Raw genomic sequence first — 18,799 nt, 5'->3', positions numbered from 1 at the left:
GGTTCGATTACCGAACGTTCGATTGGATATGCCGGGTGTAAATGAATTACGTTACTTGATCAACTAACAGTTCATTCGACAAAACAATGTTGCAGGATATTACAACATTTTACACCTCATCGAACCCAGATAATCGACGACTGCCCACTTCAGTGTATATAATGGCACAAACTAGAAATCATGTTTTCACTCTTTATTTACAATCAGTACATTAAACTTCGTATAATTCAGCCTTTTATGTTTGCATGTAAAACCAAGCCAAGATTGTACAACGTCGATAAGGGGGTGTATGGCATTCGTTACAAAATCTACGCGAGAGAAACGATTTCAATAAATGAAAGTCTATTTACAAGTAAAATTCATCAGAGCTGTAATTAATTCACCAGGTGAATCCCAGTCTTTTTCGACTTTGGCCTGGGTTACCGTAAATTTTCGTGTGCGAGCCTTGCACCGTTCCGTTGGAATAGTTAGGTAGCTGAACGCCCGTTCCATCACATACAAGGTAACTTGGTCGAAGTCCCTGTTTTCCGTCATATTTGGGCCCTCGACCACCTCCGGGTCCTTCTTGGGCGGCTTTGATAAGTGGATACGGATTACGGCCATGCGCCTTGGCCTCTCCAATGACCTTGCTGGCGTACTCTTGAAATTGAGCCTCTTCTGCCTGAAGTAGTGCCCCGTTTCGGTTGTCCAGGTCTAGGTCTGCTGCTCTGGCTTGCTGTGTTCGGTCCTTCAGTTCGCTCTGGTGACAAAACAGAGAGGTTTGATTAGATGCGTTCACTGCTTAAGTATGTTTGAAGAAGGGTAGGAGATTAGGAGTTGGGGCGGGGGGTCCGCCCATTTCTTAAGTCAATTTACATCCACACGCCTTTTTTTTAACAAGACCCGACATAGCAAATTTCGGCTAAGCATGCAAAACACCAAAATCAGTCCATTTTTCATTCGTAAGGTACTTACAATTTGCTCCGTTTGGAATTCCTTCAGTTTCTTGCTTTCGGCGAGTTGTGCAACGCGTTTCTCTTCTTGTTTCAAGTGGTACTAAGGAAAAACAATAACAAAACAGTGATAAATGATCGCTCAGCTTAGCTCAAATGTAGCGTTACCTGCATGAGAACACTTCCATACTCACGAATTTTACCAGATTTTTGAACAGCCAAAATTAATATTTGTGTCACAGGAAGCCTAAAAATAACAGTCCATTTTTATTAAAAATTGCTATATTAGAGCACTGAACCTGTAAACGAGCATCTTTGGATGCGGATGGCTCGGATGGAAACGGATTGCAACTTGAAAAAGTTAGGCTAACGTTTTCAAGTTGTTTCAGCGCGTCATAAAAAAAAAAATCGATTTTTGTAGCCGTAGGTTGATTTCTATACGCAAATGAAGGTTGTATCTTCCTTAAGATGTTCAAAGATAGTGTTTTTTATAGGTTTAGTTGCCTAGCACTAATTTCAGAATAGTTAAGATCAAAATCCCCGTGACATAGCTCCCCTAAAAAACAACCCAAAAAAAACACTGCTGCATACCAGGCATACGGTCTACAATTCTACTTACCAGCTTATCCGATTCCACTCTGTTACGCAGTATTTCACGATCTTTCTTCGCCTCCTCCGCGGCTAGCCTTTCATTCTCTTTCATCTGTAACGCAAAAAGAGAAACGCTACTCAGAAGGGAGTTACAAAAAGATTTTTTAATTAAAACTAGAAAAGAATCCCCCACCAGGCGGTTAATTTAGCCTGCGTGGAAGACGTAAAAATAGGTCCGCACTGCGTACATGTGTCTAGTGCTGAGCTTTATTGAGCTTTGTGCATTACTGTATTGCTCGGTCACGGTAGTGCATTTATTAGGTTTTTGTCGGCATAGACTATAGTTGTAGAGAAATCTAATTCGGTTAACAGACAGCACGCGCGTGTACATTTAAATTAATTTAAAATGCATGTTCGCCGCAAGCGCGCGCTTGCACTGTCACAAGAAAGCAAAGTCAACGTTCATCCCATTTGAATGCAGGGTCTTGCGCGTGCTGTCTGTTAACGGTAGTTTTAACGTTAATGAAGAGACAAAAGTCTTCAAACGTCCGAGAATTTATTATTTTTAGCGCAATACATTGTGCTGACGTTTGTTGACGTAATTAATGTCTTAATTATCTTAAATTAGACTTGTTCCGTTTGTTCTACGTTTTCATCAGTTGTTCACGAAGGAATAACGAAGGGGTAACGAAGGCAAAACGAGTGATTATCGATTACTATTATGCAGAGAAGCATTTCTGTAAAATACTTCGTGTACGCTGTCACGTATCAGAAATCTCAGTGGAATTTGGTTAGTATGACGTCATAATTTGCCGTATATGAAGTACTTACTGAAAAATTTTAGCGTTATAGCTTAGTGTCTGCGCTTCGCACTAGACACAAAAAGTGGGAGGGGGAGGGAGGGGGGAAAATGCAGTCCCCTCTCCTTTTCCTCGCCCACCCCTCTCCCCTTTAGACACCTGCCACGCAGGCTAGGTTACTTAGCTTGAGGCGGGTTATTCATCGCCCGTATAAACTGGGCCGGAGCTTCCAAAGAGCTTTGAATCAAGATTTTATTCACATAGTTCTACATCTTTTGAGCAAACCACCGTTTTCTTCCTCAACTCTAGGGAAATTTTTCAAAACGCCAAACTATTATATCTTCTTTATGGCCAAAGCCCTAAGTGGGCATAGGGCCGGACATTCTTCTCCGCCATGCTGCACGGTCGCAGGCAGCCACCGCTGCCTCGTTCCACGAGCCAAAACCCAAAGCGGCTCTTTCTCTTTCTGCAGTTCTTGGCCAAGTCTCCCTCCGTCTGCCACGACTTCGCCTTCCCTCTGGGTAAACTATTATATGTCCCTGCTCAAAATTAATTTCTACGAGTTTACACAACATGCCCCAGTCGATTGAAAAGGGATAGGAATAAAACATTATACAATGCAAAATTATTGTTTACCATGAAGATCCTCTGATCATGAATTTCCTTTTTGGTCTTCATATCCGACTCATATTTTTGTCTTTCTTCCGCCTGGAAAAGATAAATTACAAACCATAAATATAAAGAAGCCATTTTACAAGTAGTTCATGAATTCCTTTGTCTGTTTTCCTATTCGTCACTAGTTCACTTATCTTTATGTACACTCTTCAAGTTTTTCGTCTTCTCAAACTGCTTCTAAAGTTTTCTTGAATTACCAATTTCTTTCCCTTTAGAGCTTTTCAATAATTATCTGTTGTAAAAAGCTACAACCAAGCCTTTATAAAACCCACAAAAAAAACGCAGGAAACTTCCATTTGGTTGACAGCTGATTGATTGGAAAAAGACAGCTCTGCTTTGATTGATAAAAGCGATGTTGCAACGGTCAAAGACGTGGTACTTATTGGACACGACACACATGAAAGATCGTTAGCACCATTGGGAGAAAGGAGGGAAAATGAAGTGTTGGCGGTTACTGGTTGTTCCAGGAGCTCGCAAAATAGTTGGTAGGTGCCTATATTTCAAAAACATTTACGTTTATGGAGGAAAACGAAGGCAGTGCAAACTTACCTCGCGTTTGCTTTCCCTTTCCGCAACAGCTTTAGCTATTCTGTCATCTTCATCATCGACTTCTTGCTGTTTCTGGTTAGCTAGCTTCTTTCTCATTCGTTCAGTGTGATCTTGGAAGGCTCTGTGAACAAAGATCGACAGAACTTATAACAACAGCCGAAAAATAACAACGATTATTGATAGTAAAACTAGAGTGACTTTTCAATGAAGTACATGTTGTAATGATGCGTTTGTTGAACTCTATAACTAACCAATCACAGCTTACATGCTGTTCTTTCAACCAATGAGAAGCACGACCAAAACTACACGTGACTTGGCTTTGTGCGTTTTCCTGTGTTACATGCGCCGGTTGCATGTTTTTGCTTGTCCCCTGATTGTTTCATTTTATTATCAGCGTTGTTCGTTGTGTTTGGCCATGAGATTACTGTACTTTGATTGTGCTTTCACGAAGGTCATTAAAAAACCGTTCTAAGTTAACAAATCTTGAATGAAATTCTTACCTGAACAGTTCAGTTTCTTTCTCTTTACGCATCTTTGCCATTTTCTACAGAAAAAAAAATAAAAAAAAAAAGAAAAAACCTCAGTCATTAAAAACCAAGAAATTTGTTGGAATTATATATATAATAATATAAGATACTCCAGGTTTTGATCTCTTTGCTAGTGTTCATGTTCATGAACGATTATACATCTACATGTAAGTACAGGGGGGGGGAGGGCTAATAGGGAGGGGCATAAATCCCATTTCCCCCCTATTTTTATTTTTGTTGAAATTCCATACCCATTCCTATTCTTTTGCTTGTGGCCCCTCTTACTAAGACTTTGAGTTTTAATATCTTTGTTACTTCATGAATAATCCTTGTGAGCAATTCACTTCAAGTACAAATGCCAGTACAGTGCACAATTTTTTTTATTAAGTTGACGCCAGGATCTCTTTTCTACGTAAATGTTTTGATTTACAGTAACATTATCTCTTTTCAGTCACTAGCTGGTCAGGTGAAGTGATGAAGGATGCCGGTAATGAGCTTGGTATGGTTATAATTTTTAAGGTGTTAACAAATTAACAAGACAGTGCACTACCATATACATGTACTAGCAACCAAAAGTCAGCAATGATTGCATTTACCTTTTTAGCTTGACCAAACTGTCGGATTTCTTCCTCTTCCTCTTCAATTTTCTTCTGTTCTACTTTACGCCTGGCCTAAACAACAACAGAAAACGCTCAGAAAACCTTCATGTACATGTACAATGGAAATCTCTATAAAAAAAACACAACAGATTTGTAGATGGAACAGAGTTGTAGTTAAATTCCATTAGTTTTACCATCCATTTTCACAAATGCTGTCCTGGAGTCTCCTTTATTTTTGGCAAAGCCAAGGAGGTGTCAGACTTGCTGAGTAGATATTAGTTTTGCCATTTTGCAAGGTCTGGTGTTTTCTATTTGCTTCTAAAACAGTAATAATGCGTTCACTGGTACAAAATAACTTAACACTATAAGCTTTTGGCAGCCAGTCTACTGTCTTAAGTCAGTCTGGCTGCTGAAAGCTTATAATTTTAAATAATTTTTACCAGAAAACATGTTATTACTGTTTAATTTTGAATCCTAGTAATGGATCTACAATATTTTTAACTATTTGCTTCTATTTGTCATAACGACCAACAAATTTAAAGAAACAAAAAAGAGATGCGCTATTTTTTAAACTTACTTCTCTATCAGCTAGCTGTCTCTGATGTTCCCCCATGATCTCTTTTTTATCCTTGAAACAAACAAAACAGCCAATTATAAAACTGCATTGTATTGCCTTGTTCTCCAACACAGTTATAATGTCAACCATGCATTATAACTAAGCCATAAAACTAAAAAAAATAAAATCCTGATTATAAAGCCCTCATCATTTTCCACACATACGATGAAATCCTCACAGAACATTGAACAACATCAAAAAATCTAACATTTATGTAATAACAAAAAACTTAGTTTTACATAACGTGGATTACTCATGAATACCTCAACCCCCCCCCCCCCCCAAAAAAAAAAAAATGATGAAATAGCCCAAAAGGAAAACAGAAACCAAGAAAGGTGAGTCCATTTCCTTTATTTCATTGAAAAGGAAGGTAAAATTTCGTTGAGTGCTTTAAACACAAGTTATTTTAAACTCCATACAAAGTCTTATAGAGTCCCGCCTCAAATCTCCATACAAAGTTGGCCTAAATTGTAACACAACACCGCACTCTTCAAGTAGTCACGTCCCACTCGATACGCTTACATAAATCATTCATTCGCTTACATTAATCAGTTATTCGATCGATTTATTGAATCATGAGTTTGGGACGCCTGTCTTTGAACTAACCTTTCGCCGTTGCTCCTCAATGGCTTGTTTAGCTGCCATGTACATGTCCACTTGCGTTTTAATGTTTTCTCCTTCTTCCACATCAACTTGCTTTGCTTTTTTGCCCTCTTCAATGTGATCAACAATTCTAAAAAAAAAAATGTCAAGTGAAGAATGATAAATAAAAATAAAAGAAATTACCTTTATGTCTAAAGATATGATAATGTTACTGTAAGCTTGTTTGTACATGTACACATAGTTTATAGAAACAAGAAAGACACTTGCAGTACTTGTCAGTTCATCATCTGTCCTGTAATGTAAAAAAGTAAAGCCTGTCCGAGCCTAAGTGGCCCATAGAGCCGGAGCTTATCCCGGTTTCCGTAGCATTAAGGGACTAGGAGTATTGCTACTCCCCCCTGGATGGGATGCTAGTCCATCGCAGGGTTACCCCCCAGCAGTAAGTTCGCCGGTACCCATTTATACACCTGGGTGGAGAGAGGCACTGCGAGAGTAAAGTGTCTTGCCCAAGAACACAACGCAGCGCCCCGGCCAGGCCTCGAACCTGGGCCGTTCGACTCAGAGTCGAGCACGCTAACCATTAGGCCACCGCGTCTCCAAGTCCTGTAATGTGCCACACCAGAAAAAAGGAAAAGAAAAGAAAACTGTACTTACTGAAGGTTTTGGAAATCTGCCACAGCTTTCCTCTCATTGTACCTTCTCAATGCCCTCTTTTGGTCTTCCATGATAGCCTCTTCACGTTGCTAGAGGAAAATCAGGCGCATTTGGTCATATTTACATGTTAATTTGCGCCATAGAAATCTTAAATCTTAACCTTAAAAAGTGCAAACAAAACGTCAATAACAATTTCTTTCTCGTTGATTTTCACCACATACAGTAATTATTACTCACAGTAATAATAAATTACTCACCACATCCTTATCGGTAAAACTGCAATGCGAGCTAGAGCTAGATTTGCAATACTGAACAATAGATTTGTTGTTTTTACGGTACAGTGACTATATGCAAATTTCGCCCTACTTGATCAAGAGTAGCCTTCTATGCAGACGTTCTTTTGGCTTGTCACGCAATCTTTCCGCTCTTTTAAATTTTTCTCACTCTGCTACATGTACTTTATTTCATTTGGCAAGGAATATATTTATACGAGTATATGTGAATGACAACAACAACAACAAGACGCTTTATTTGCATGACTGTAAATTTTTTACAATATTGTAGTTTATTTACAATATTGTAGCTCACTCATTTCTGAGCGGTACTGTAGAGTCTGGTAATGGTACAGCTGTAACACGCCTCTGTATGAAGGTACAAATGCACATTTAGGGTGGATATATTCAACCAGCATGTCACTTACCCTTTGTTGTAGTCTCAGCAGATGTGCCTCTCTAATCTTGTCAGCATCGAGCTTGCCATTTTTCATTTCAATCTGAGCATCTCTCTCTTTAAGAACCTCTGTTAGAAGCAAGGCACCCTGAAAAGAAGAGGATCAAAGAAATGCACAGTCAGGAAATTACACTGTACATGTATGCAGAGAAGGGGCTTTTAACATTGTTTGATGACAGCCGAGTCACGAAGTGCTAAAAATCTTCAGTTAAACAAAGGTTTAAAAGGGACAGACTGAGTGTATTATTTCCCATATGTAGTATTAGAGTTGTTGTTCCAATTATGCAAATGGTCAGTCGTATTTGTATTTGAAATTTCCTCAGGACTCTCATTAGTAAAAAGTGTAAGAAAGATATTAATTATATAGTTCTTACATGGAAAGTCTTCACTCTATCAGTCTGGTAGTATTGAAGGGTCTTTGCTCTTTCGATGGCCTCCTTTCTTTTCTGAGCCTGGTGCTTAGCTTCTTCTATGTCAATCTTTACTTTCTCCTCCTGTTAAATGATTTTTTTTCACAGTCAATGTACTTATCATAAATATCTTATAAACCAATGGGGCCATTACTGGGAGAATACATCGTAGGCATCTGTCTAAAGTTTGAACACACTGTGATGCCTGTACAGAAAGGACTAAGGGATGATGTAATTCTGGAGTGAGCTTTGTGATCTGCAAATAACTGCTAGACGAATAATGGTCTGCCCAGCTTGCACATCACGGACAGTGATTTTGCTGCAATTAATAATTTATTCTGCACATGCATTGTTGAGTCTACTTCTCTGAAAAATGGCAGTTCATTACTCAGAGCAGTCTATAAGGGGTAAGAAACAGATTTACACCAAAACCAATCCCTGAGATCAAATGATAAAACAGTCATTGAACTGGCACGTTATCACAAAATATTGTGATTTGTCAGTGTCTTGCAGTTCAATTATTTTCCTCAATCTTGGGCTTCGGCAAATAATTGATTGGCTCTCCACTGGCAAATCACAACATTTTGCTAAACCTCGTCCAATAATTGTTAATTATTACATGGCTAGAGCTTGTTATAGTAGTATCTGTGGACTACTGAAATATACATACATTGGAATTATCCAGCAATTTAAATCAACTTTTGTGGACTATTTATTCCTCGCGAAGCGAGGCCGAAGGCCGAGCGTAGCGGGGTGTATAATTTTGTCCCTCAAAGGGCTCAGGCGGGATAAAATCTCGTGTGGAGTTTACGGTCATATATATATATATATTTGTGAGCTTGGTGTCTGGCGGAAATGACGTCACACGGCCGCGCGCTGGTGGCCTAATGGTGTGAGGCGTCGAACTTGAAATCAGATCTTCGGGACTGAGGCCGGGGGTTCGAATCCGGCTAGGGTTTTTTTTTTTTTTTTGTGGGCTCGAATCCTGAGCCTTTCATTTTTATCGTTTTACTTTTCGGATTAAAATAACACTGATTTCCACATATACTCCCTTATGCTTAAACCTTTCATCGCCATCAGGGGCGCGCGGGCGGAGGGTTCGAATCCTCCTGCCTTTCGTTCTTCTTTTTATTTTAATGCCCTCAAATAAATGTCCAAAATGCGACTATCCAATATTGCGATGATTTTGAAAATAGCCTGCGCTTCCCAACGCTTTATACCTCTTTACGAACCAGAAAGAGTCGCCATCTTCAAGCGGAGTAGACCCTGGGAACGAGGGTGACGCGGCCATGCCCGTTACTAAGCAACAATAACAAATCACCGGTTAAAACCGGAACTTCGCGAGGCCGTGCGAGTCACGTATACTAGTCTTACATGTATTTGTCTTCAGCAGACATGTACATGTAGCAATAAACTAAACAATCACAATTTGATCTATCTAACCTCCTCCTTCTCTTCTCTCAGTTTCCGAGCTTGTAGCTTCTTCAGTCTTTGCCCCTGTAATAACATGTTGTGATAAGAATGAGATCTAAATTTAAGTAAAAAATTCACTTTCTATTTGGGAAACAGAGACTTTGCACTACACAGAAGCAACTTAAGCTTAATTTAGCTTTCGAGAATTTTCCCATAACTTTATTCGTTACTTCACTTTTCTTGACAACAGCTTTCTAAATTATACCTATGCCAGAAGATAATAGATAGGAAAGGATCAAACCTCTATGGTATTTTCCCAATGTCTTACTGACTCCTTCGAGAGAGCATGGAGTTCTTCTCTTTCTTGCTTCTTCGCTTGCAATCGCATTTGTTCTTCGTTGTAACGCGAAAGACTATTCTGTATCCGCCTCCACGCTTCTGGCTGGAGAACTGTAACCTACAAACAATCATTGTACGCTGGTCATGAGAGATTTTTTTTACCAGACGAAATCAAAAACTGAACAACAGATTTCTAGGAGCTAGTTTCGACTTGCTTGAACGCTCACCTCTCTCGGGTCAACTCCTTCAGGAACGACACTTATATTTGTTCCACCCATTTCTTAATGAACAAAAAGGTAGAAAAATAGTTAAATTCGATAAATCAATCAAAAAGTAAGCGCTAACGAGAAGGAATTACCTCTTGTTTGGCCTTCTCGCCGCCCATGCATGATTCTCGACGCCATTTTGGTTGAAAGTTCTTCTTGCAGTGGCTCTGGAGTTTGCCTTCGTTTCTAAGGCAACATCAGGCAACATGGCGTCAACAATGAAAGGACTGGGTCGAGACGACTTTTGCTCGGGGCCTGGGGGCAAATATGCCCAAAACAAAAAAATCGTCGCGAAAAACACGAAGCAAAATACTCTTGGAAAGTTTGAAAGGGTTGAGACAAAGTACAAACGAAAGAGACAAATTAAATATTTGATAAGTTCTATTTAATTCAGTACACAGACATGATCACGGGCCTGTGTGATCGGTCTGTGTCAACGATTACGAGACAGCGCTTGGAAAAAAAAAAAAAAAAAAAGAAAAGAAAACCAATGAAAAACGTGTAGTTTGTCATTTATACGATAACAAACCGAACGAAAGATTGCTCAATCCTATTATCATTATTTATAGTTTTGCTTTACGGCCTTTTTGTTACAAGTATACCCGCTTTTTTTGGGAAGGGATGTTGGGCTATGCAGTGAAAGAAGTTATTTCTTATTTTCCTTTAAAATGACGCTAAAGTGCTAAAAACGCATCAAGTTTAAGCGTTTTCCGGAAAACTTTTCCCTGTCAGTTTGGCCTTTTTGTATAGGTATTTTCACAAATTTTAAGTGCTACTATGATGAAATTCGCATCTTTCCTTTCGTGGCCGTTTTAAAATATTAACAAGTACTCTATATGAGAGGGGAAATGCCGTTTACTGTTTTCCAATATCTCTTTTTTTTCGGAGAGATTCAAGTTTTTAAAAAGTGCAAATAAGCAAAGTAACGACGTCATAGATTCAACCAAATTCTGATCAAATACGAAGAAAGTGACATCTCAGCCAATTTGTATCGGAAGTCTCTGATTCTTTACAGTAACATTCTGCTAGTTGTGTTTCACAATATGAATTTAACAAGTTGGTTTCCATGGCGACATACTAGGTTCCAGATCTCCTCGATGCTAAAGGCTTTTCTGGGCATTTGTGGCATTCTTTTGTGATATTTGCCAATGATGCTTTTACATAGCGTGATCTGGCAAGCATCTGAATGGATTAGGCGGACGTCTTGGCCGGGTGTCATTTTTCCGAACTGAAAATTTTAAAATATAAAAAACAAATTGGTGGGAACAGGAAAAGAGTGAATTGCCATGGTAACATAATTTTATTATAACTGTAAGTGTGTCACCTGTAGAACTATTAGTCTAGATCTGCCAAATAACATTGGTCTCTGCAGAAAAATAACCGAGATAACTCAATTTTTGTACTTGACATAAACTTGGAAAAAAAAAAAACAGTTTGGATGCAGGGGACCACGCAACGAAGAAAAACTGCTTGGCTTGTCTGCTTCCGGATCTCTTGTTTAAGAAATGATCGTACCAGACGTCACTCTAAGTGCTTATAAAACGAAATTGATTGCAAGGCTGGTACAACAGCAGGAGGGCAAGATTTATTGGCCAATATTTCAACTAGCAGAGCTAGTCTTCTTTAGGGCCAGTACTATTCTTGCGCCTAATGGTATTAACCGTAGAAATGAACATTGACAATTTCATTATTTTTGATTTTTTCAATTTTATTATTATTATTACTATTATTAGTGTTTTCCGCGTTCTACATGTTTATATATCTTGTCACCGTATATCTTTGACTTCTGTAACTATGCAAGGACCACTCTGACAAACAGGAGCAAATTGTAGCCGGATCTTGGTGTAGATCAGGATCAGCAGTAGACTTAATAAACAAACTTTAAATGCAGGGCTGATCAAACAGCTAGGGACTGATGTTATAAATTTATTTTGGCCCAATATTTCGGTTGACCGTATATCTTTATATAGCTTGTATTAGTTAAACATTAACCCACACTGTATTATCCAAATTCAAATATTAGAGCCGTTATTTTCCTTATATTATAGTACTGGCCCTGAAGAAGACTAGCTCTGCTAGTTGAAATATTGGCCAATAAATCTTGCTCTCCTGCCGTTGTACCAGCCTTGCAATCAATTTGGTTTCATAAAATTGGGTTGAGTAGATGACGTCATTAGTCCCCTGATTTGCATGTTTTAAAAGTTTTCTAAGCTTAAATATCTCTGGAACTAAAATAGATATTTGAAAAAGAAAAGCGCCATTTTGAATGTTTCGTTAAATACTCTATGAAGCGCATAAAATTGCAAGGAGTAAAATTCCTCCTGAAATGGTTTACTATAAATCGGTTTTAAATGAACGTGTGAATATGTCCGGCGTTAGTGGTATAAAATAATTGAATAGCCGGAAAAGTTATTACGATAATTGATTTGATTTTTTTTTTCGGAAAATCGGTTAAATGTGTTATTTACTGTCGTCGCTCTACACCTTAAACACTTGCCCGAGTTTCACCATGCAAGGTTGGAGCTTTCGCAAAACCCTGTCAGTTTTAACCCTATCCAGACCGGGGGGGGGGGGGGGCGGAAAGTGCCCGCGCCGACTTTGAACGCTTATAACTTTTTTAATATTCAACCAAACGCTGCCAAACTTTGCGACTTTACCTAAAATTTATCTGGGAATAATTTGGTAGGGTATTTTGTTGTGTCAGGAACTTGACGTCACCATGGCAACGGCATTTTGACAGGCATGTTTTCCCAAATTTGTAATTTTCGTGTTTCTGTTAATGAAAAATAACTTTAAAGCAATTATTTTCGCCTGTTTACGGGTTTTAAGCACATTTTAATGGTTTTGAGTATTTCCAGTAATTTTGGGCGGTTTTCTGACGTTTTGAAAAAATTTCGAAATCCAAGATGGCGGATCCAAGATGGCGGCTGTTTTGACATTATGATGTAATTGTCACGTGATGTGACGTCATCATCCCACGTGACATATACCAAAAGATAGATTTTGGGACATACTATATATCCTGTAAGTTTCATTGTGATTGCTTAAATATTCTGGAAGTTACGGAGGGGGGGCGGAATCCGCCCCCCCCCCGGTCTGAAAAGACCAAAAAAAGCCCGGTCTAAATAGGGTTAATGGTGACTTGGATAAAGTGAAAATAAATGAAGAAGCGTTTTCAAGTCGAATACTCGGAAAATTTTTTTCCGAGTTCCCCAACGGGAGTCGAACCCATGACCTTCCAGATTACCGGTTTTGTTATTCCTTAGTTTTGTTATTCCTCGGCTTCATTTGAAATACCAGCTAACAATGCAAACACCTGTTTCCGGCATTATATGTGACATTCTGCATTTATCTCGGCACCACCTAGTTCATTTCTATTAATTCAAACTACCTCTTTCTGCCGGCAGTTAACGTCGACAGCTAATATAAATCACCATGTTTAACATGAAAGGTGATCATAAGTTCATGTTGTGCTACCTTGTGCTGCTGTTTGCCGTTTACAAGTCCAAAAGTCATTGTACAAATGGAATTTGCGAGAAAGTGTCTTTCTCCCTCGCTACCGACACCAAACAGAATTTTGCTCTTGTTGGGTATGTTATTGAGAAGTTTAGCTCACTTTGGAGCTGGCAACAATGTTTTAACATATGCTTGAAGAATTGTCAGTGTCTCTCGTTCAACTTCATCGAGGTCAACACAACTGAAAACTGTGAGCTAAACGATGCTAACACTAAACTGGCACCAGAAGCACTGAGAGAAAAAGAAGGAGTCGTCTATTACGAACCAGTGAGGAATTATTACGACAAAAACGTAAGATTTTTTAATGCTTTTCTGTGTTTAAGTTTACCCTGCACGAAAACCCCAGGTGTCAAAGGCCGTCTTTGCGATACCTTTGACCGTATATCGAAGGTGACAACGGTTGTTTTTTACTGGTAAATTTGTGCCAAATGTGACTTGCATGCACCTGTTTAAAGGCTATCTTTGGTTTCTGTTGTTAGAGTGTCTTTAGGAGAAAAGCTTTGCCAGAGGTAACCAAGACTATAAGCAGATCTTCTGAGTAACTTCTTTTTTTTTCTTCAGCTGCGTCTGGCTACTCACTTCTTGAAAACTCTACTAATTTCAACCTCGAAGGTTCAATAACTATAAAGTAAAATTGTAGACATGTTTGGGTTCGAATCTCTGTGACCTTGGAAAACGTGAGACATTCCCGAGACTATAAACTTAGGAAGGAAATACAAACAAACCTACATGAAAAACCAAAATAAAAAGTAAACGACCAATGACAAATTCGGAAGAATTAAAATTAATAGGACACGAAACTATAACAGCAACCTTTATGGAGGTCCAAACCAAGTTCATTTACCATGGGAACAAATCCTTCAAATACAAACACTTGACTTATTAACCAACACAACCTAAACTTAGAAACTTCTTGTGTGAGGTAAACCCCCGATCACTCGATCACTAACCCAAATATATCCACTAAAGAAGGCTTTCGATCAGAGCCAAAGGCTCTTTATAAATTAAGATAAACGACTTTAAATCTCTGTGCGTGCTGTCGGGCCCTTAAATCAGGAGATTCTCACCATAGCTACAAAATAAAAAACAATTGATCATAAGCTGAAATTACACAGCTCTAAAAATAAGATTCAAATATACTAAGAAGAACAAATTGTGTATCGCCATACAGGCTACGATTTTAATAAACTACATAGGCCTTTCAACCTTAACGGTCCTCTTCAGTGTAGTAACATTTGAAATGGCAACGACCAGTAACATGATATTACAGTACAGATAGGATAAAAATAAGATTGCGCTTCATAGTCTTCATAGCACTGTCAAAGCTATGATAACTTTGCCGCCCGTCAATTCTTGTCAAAAGCGCCGGATTTTCAAAAGTGTTCTTTACTTCTGAGCACCGTGCCAGTATGTTTTGCACCTCAGTTTGTCCTTGTCTTTCGTTTCAATAAAATGTAGTCAAGGCCAATGTTTCGTAGAAAATCGTAATTTTAGCAGTACATTTGTTGTTGTTTCTTTCCTCGGAGTCTATATTCATGACTATCCGTTATTCGTAACTTGTTATTCATTACTCTTAGCTTTTCTTACTATCTGGTCCATATTCAATATTTATTTTTTCTGTGACGAATATCCATTTTTCCTCGGCTTAAAATTTTAAACGATCAATCCCCTTTAAGATTTTAAGAAAAGTTTTTATATTGACAATTTCAAGCCAGTATTCCATATTCATTTTTAACCCCCCGATACTTTAAGAATGTGCAATAAATAATTAACCATAAACATCTCCGTCTTGTAAAACGTTTCTATGCTACTTTCTGCAGAAGAATTTATAGCATAATTTTGGATATAATGTCTCAATAAATCTTCCCTGAAGATGATATAAGAATCCACTTCACTTAGCGCCTGTTAATTCTAAAACTAAACGAATAAAGCTATTGAGTCAAAAAATTCAAGAATATTACAGGTTGTAGAAAATTATTATATAAAATTTTTGTTCAAGTCTCAGGTCTGTGTGTTATTCCATAATCGAGTTATCCGACAAAATGTTTTGCGCAAATTTAGAGAGCACAGTACGGAAACGCCATGCTGGAGTCCAGCTGACTCCAACATGGCGTTCGGAAATCTATGAAAACATCTGGCATTAAGTTCTGCTACAAAAAGCGGTCAGATCACCCTCATAAACAAGTAAACATTCACATGAACACTTCTCGCAAAACTTCAACTGTTCAAATTGTTAAAAATCGCAAGAGGAGGCATTTTAAAGAGAACGTGACAGCCTTCTGGCGGCCATCTTTGATCTCGTATGGCGTGAAACTCCGAAATTCAAAATGCTCTATCTTAAAGACGGCGAATGCTATCGAGCTAAAAACCTTCAACAAGATATATATATTAAGGAAGTCTAATAGCCAGTGAAGAATAAAAACTCAGGAGACTTGCGATTCTGGATTTTAGAATTTTGATGACGTCACGTGAAAACCAAGAATAGGTCGAAAACATTCAATGAAAGCGTGTTTATCATCATTTAAGTCACTATAGAGATTGTTTTTAAGGGTTTAATTTAAATTTTTGGCCAATAAGTACGAACATTTTAAGGTTAGACTTTTTACCCACTTTAGGGCTGAAGCTCGCGGGTGCTATGTACGAAAAAACCCCTCGCTGAAACTCTGAAATTGAAAGTGTCTTTAGCTGTATAGAATTTACAAGGGCATCGAAATGATGTTTTAGTAAGCCAAAAACTAAAAAAACAATGGGCTGCGTTCAGTAAAATCGACATAGTCATGTTATCTCTGTCAAAAACAAAAGGATTAATTAGCTTTACCACAACTTTGCTCGTGCATTGTAACGTTGCGTGCAATGTAGCGTATCGTTTTCAAATTTATCCGGACTAGTATGGAAGGAAAACATTTTATCCGTTTTCAAATTTATCCAGATCAGCGTGGACAACCTTTTTAACAAAACGAAACAAAACTGGCGCCTTACAAAGCTCACTGATTATGTGCGTCTTGAAATGCACCTGCCTTATCTTTCATTCATTTGTAGTTTTTATTTATACACTCACTGAAATGTTTAGAATTGAAGGAGGCGAGTCTCCCAGGAGGAACAAGAAAAAAATTCTCAGCTTGGTACCTACCAGCATGCAACAAGATTACGACAGGCCTACGGCATGGCTTGGGACCATTAACACATTCGCGCGCCTCTGTCGTAAGGATGTGGAAGGTTGACGCGATTCGTATTGTAGTCATGGCGTAGGCGTGTCGTATACGATAATCGTAGGCCAAACCGTACTGTCTAATTCGCCCCTAACGCAGGCACTGATTCGCCATGTTTAACGATCGTGGCTACAATTTTGCACTAAGATAACAGTTCTAAGGCCCCGTCCACACTGACCCGGGTAAATTTGAAAACGGAGAAATTTGAAAACGCCGCGTAAAATGTTTTCCGTCCACATTAACCCGGGTAAATTTGAAAACTTTACGCTTCATTAGTAAGTAAAAGTAAAAGTAAAGTCTTTATTTAACGTGGGTAGCACTAAAATAACATAAAAAATACTAACAAACCAGTGGCCCTCTAAAATTATTTACAATAAAATACAAAAATACACTATTTTACGCTCCAAGTCCAAACGCTCATTGGTGAGCGTTTTTGAAAAGCTCCGATTTCGGTGACCGAAAACGCCGTTTCAGTGTGGACGGGGCCTAAGTCTAAAAACGGAAAAATTAGTTGTTTTAGGGAGTTCCCCAACAGACCTGTTCTGATCAGCTCCCACAAGCGGCCCGTGCCTTAGACACTCACAACTTTTGCCTTGTCTTGTTCAAAAGTCTGGTGACGGCCTTGATAAAAAGATGTTGTTGGTGTTACACGCAGTGCAATGCCGCCAAATGAAACAAAAAAAACTTTCAACAAGTCAAAATTCAATCACATGTGAAAATAGTAAGCCTAGCTTGAAGAACCATCTAATTGTAGAAAATAAAAGGTATACAACGATAGACATCAGGCGGATTGCGCACTGAGACCGGACCGCAATGCTACAAAATTATTTCTCATTTTTTCTTCTTCTTTATAGGGAGTTCACCAACAGACCTGTTCTGATCCAGACTGTAAAAGCCATTGCTGTGACTCCGCCCCCTGCCAATATGGCGGCACCTGTCGTGACGTGTGTGATGTCAGCAAAAGAAGATACAACTGCACGTGTCTTCCAGGCTTCATGGGACACAGATGTCAATTTCCGCCTCGGCGATCATGCAACGAAATCATGACGCTGAACAAAGTTACAACAAATGGGATCTACCACATTGTGGACGAACACAGCAATTCATTCCCAGTCTACTGCGACTTTGGTTCCGAGCCTGGCTTCGCGTGGACTCTCATCCAGTCCCACTCTTTGCAAAACAATGACGCGTTCAAGGACAAGGCGTTCTACCTGCACGACATGCCAATCAACCAAGATGCGCATGAATGGGACAACTACCGCCTATCAATGTCCCGTATGCAGTCCATCCGGGATGTTTCCTCTCACTGGCGAGCCACTTGTAATTTCCCGACTGATGGCGTGGATTACCGAGATTATATTCGTGTGTCGCTGGAAAGTTTGGATTTGCTAGTGGAACTAAACGGAGGAGGGTCCTGTATGCTTTCCGAGTATATCAATATCCGTGGAAACCAGTGTACCGACTGCACAGTTTGGGCTGCCTACAATTCCAATTATGGCTTTCATGTCGATCATTGGTATAGCTCGAATGCAGGATGTGATTTAACAGGAGGAATAAAGAGTGAAGACAGCTTTGGTTTTTACCACATCATCAGTCCCGATTTCCGCTGCACCTCCTCAATGAGTTCCACAACTCAGTACTGGCTTGGAAGCCTTTAAAAGAACGAGCTTGTGTTGTATACCAAATAAATCAGTGAATGGTATTTTTTCGTACTTGCTGTTTGGTGAAGAGGAATATCATTTACCTCCTTTTGAAAGACTGTGGACCTTCGAAACCCTATTATTTTTTTGCACTTTTACTAATCTTTCGCATTTTTATTTATTTATTTATAATTTTTAATTTATAATCAAGCTACCTCCCTTTTAGACGCACCTTAGTCGTATTATTTTTACTTCGTTCTAGTCTTTTTCTTTACACTGGACACTAAGGGCGCGTTTTTAACCCACAATTCTGGAATAAGAACGGTTGGTACAGAATGCAAGGAATAATTCGGATTGCCTGCGTTAAAAAACGCAATGATATTCGCGGTCTTGGCACAAGTAAAGATTGTTTAACAAATATCGCAGCAATTTTTCTTCTTCAAAGTAGGAGGAAGAAAGTATAGATGCTGCTGTTCATTCTGCCCCTGGGAGCGAAATAGACGGATTGGCGTTCTGTCCATTCCGGAATAGGAATGCGGAATAGAAAAAACGCGTGCATTTTACATTCTGGCCATTCTCATTCCAGAATTGTGAAAAAATCGCGCCCTAAGATAAAGTAGTTGAAACCTCACAGTAAGTTTTTTAAATTCCGTTTGCTTTTAAAAATATCGACAAAGAACCCAAAATAAGTAACTGGTATCTATTATTTCCCCAAAAATTCCTGAACAGGT

General features: G+C 38.9%; 2 protein-coding genes across 2 annotated transcripts; one reads left to right on the top strand and one right to left on the bottom strand.

The window, feature by feature from the left end:
* Window positions 1-178: 178 nt before the first annotated feature.
* On the bottom strand, window positions 179-9,905 carry LOC144659773 (cilia- and flagella- associated protein 210-like). The gene is made up of 16 exons (XM_078520275.1): window positions 9,796-9,905; window positions 9,665-9,717; window positions 9,400-9,555; window positions 9,129-9,182; window positions 7,650-7,769; window positions 7,247-7,363; window positions 6,547-6,635; window positions 5,896-6,022; window positions 5,251-5,301; window positions 4,671-4,745; window positions 4,048-4,091; window positions 3,548-3,668; window positions 2,960-3,031; window positions 1,552-1,635; window positions 955-1,035; window positions 179-739 (listed from the first exon to the last, which is right to left on the bottom strand). Exons 1-16 carry the CDS (start codon window positions 9,839-9,841, stop codon window positions 380-382), a joined length of 1,650 nt encoding a protein of 549 aa, XP_078376401.1. The 5' UTR covers window positions 9,842-9,905; the 3' UTR covers window positions 179-379.
* Window positions 9,906-13,138: 3,233 nt separating this feature from the next.
* Window positions 13,139-18,774, top strand: LOC144659323 (uncharacterized). Its single transcript, XM_078519737.1, has 2 exons — window positions 13,139-13,510; window positions 17,283-18,774. The coding sequence occupies exons 1-2, from the start codon at window positions 13,139-13,141 to the stop codon at window positions 18,084-18,086; spliced, it is 1,176 nt and encodes a 391-aa protein (XP_078375863.1). The 3' UTR covers window positions 18,087-18,774.
* Window positions 18,775-18,799: the final 25 nt, after the last annotated feature.

The sequence above is a fragment of the Oculina patagonica genome, chromosome 7 (assembly GCF_052425735.1).
Source record: "Oculina patagonica isolate OP01 chromosome 7, crgOcupat, whole genome shotgun sequence".
Classification (NCBI taxonomy): Eukaryota; Metazoa; Cnidaria; class Anthozoa; order Scleractinia; family Oculinidae; genus Oculina; species Oculina patagonica.
This window is presented reverse-complemented; position numbering and strand designations above follow the sequence as displayed.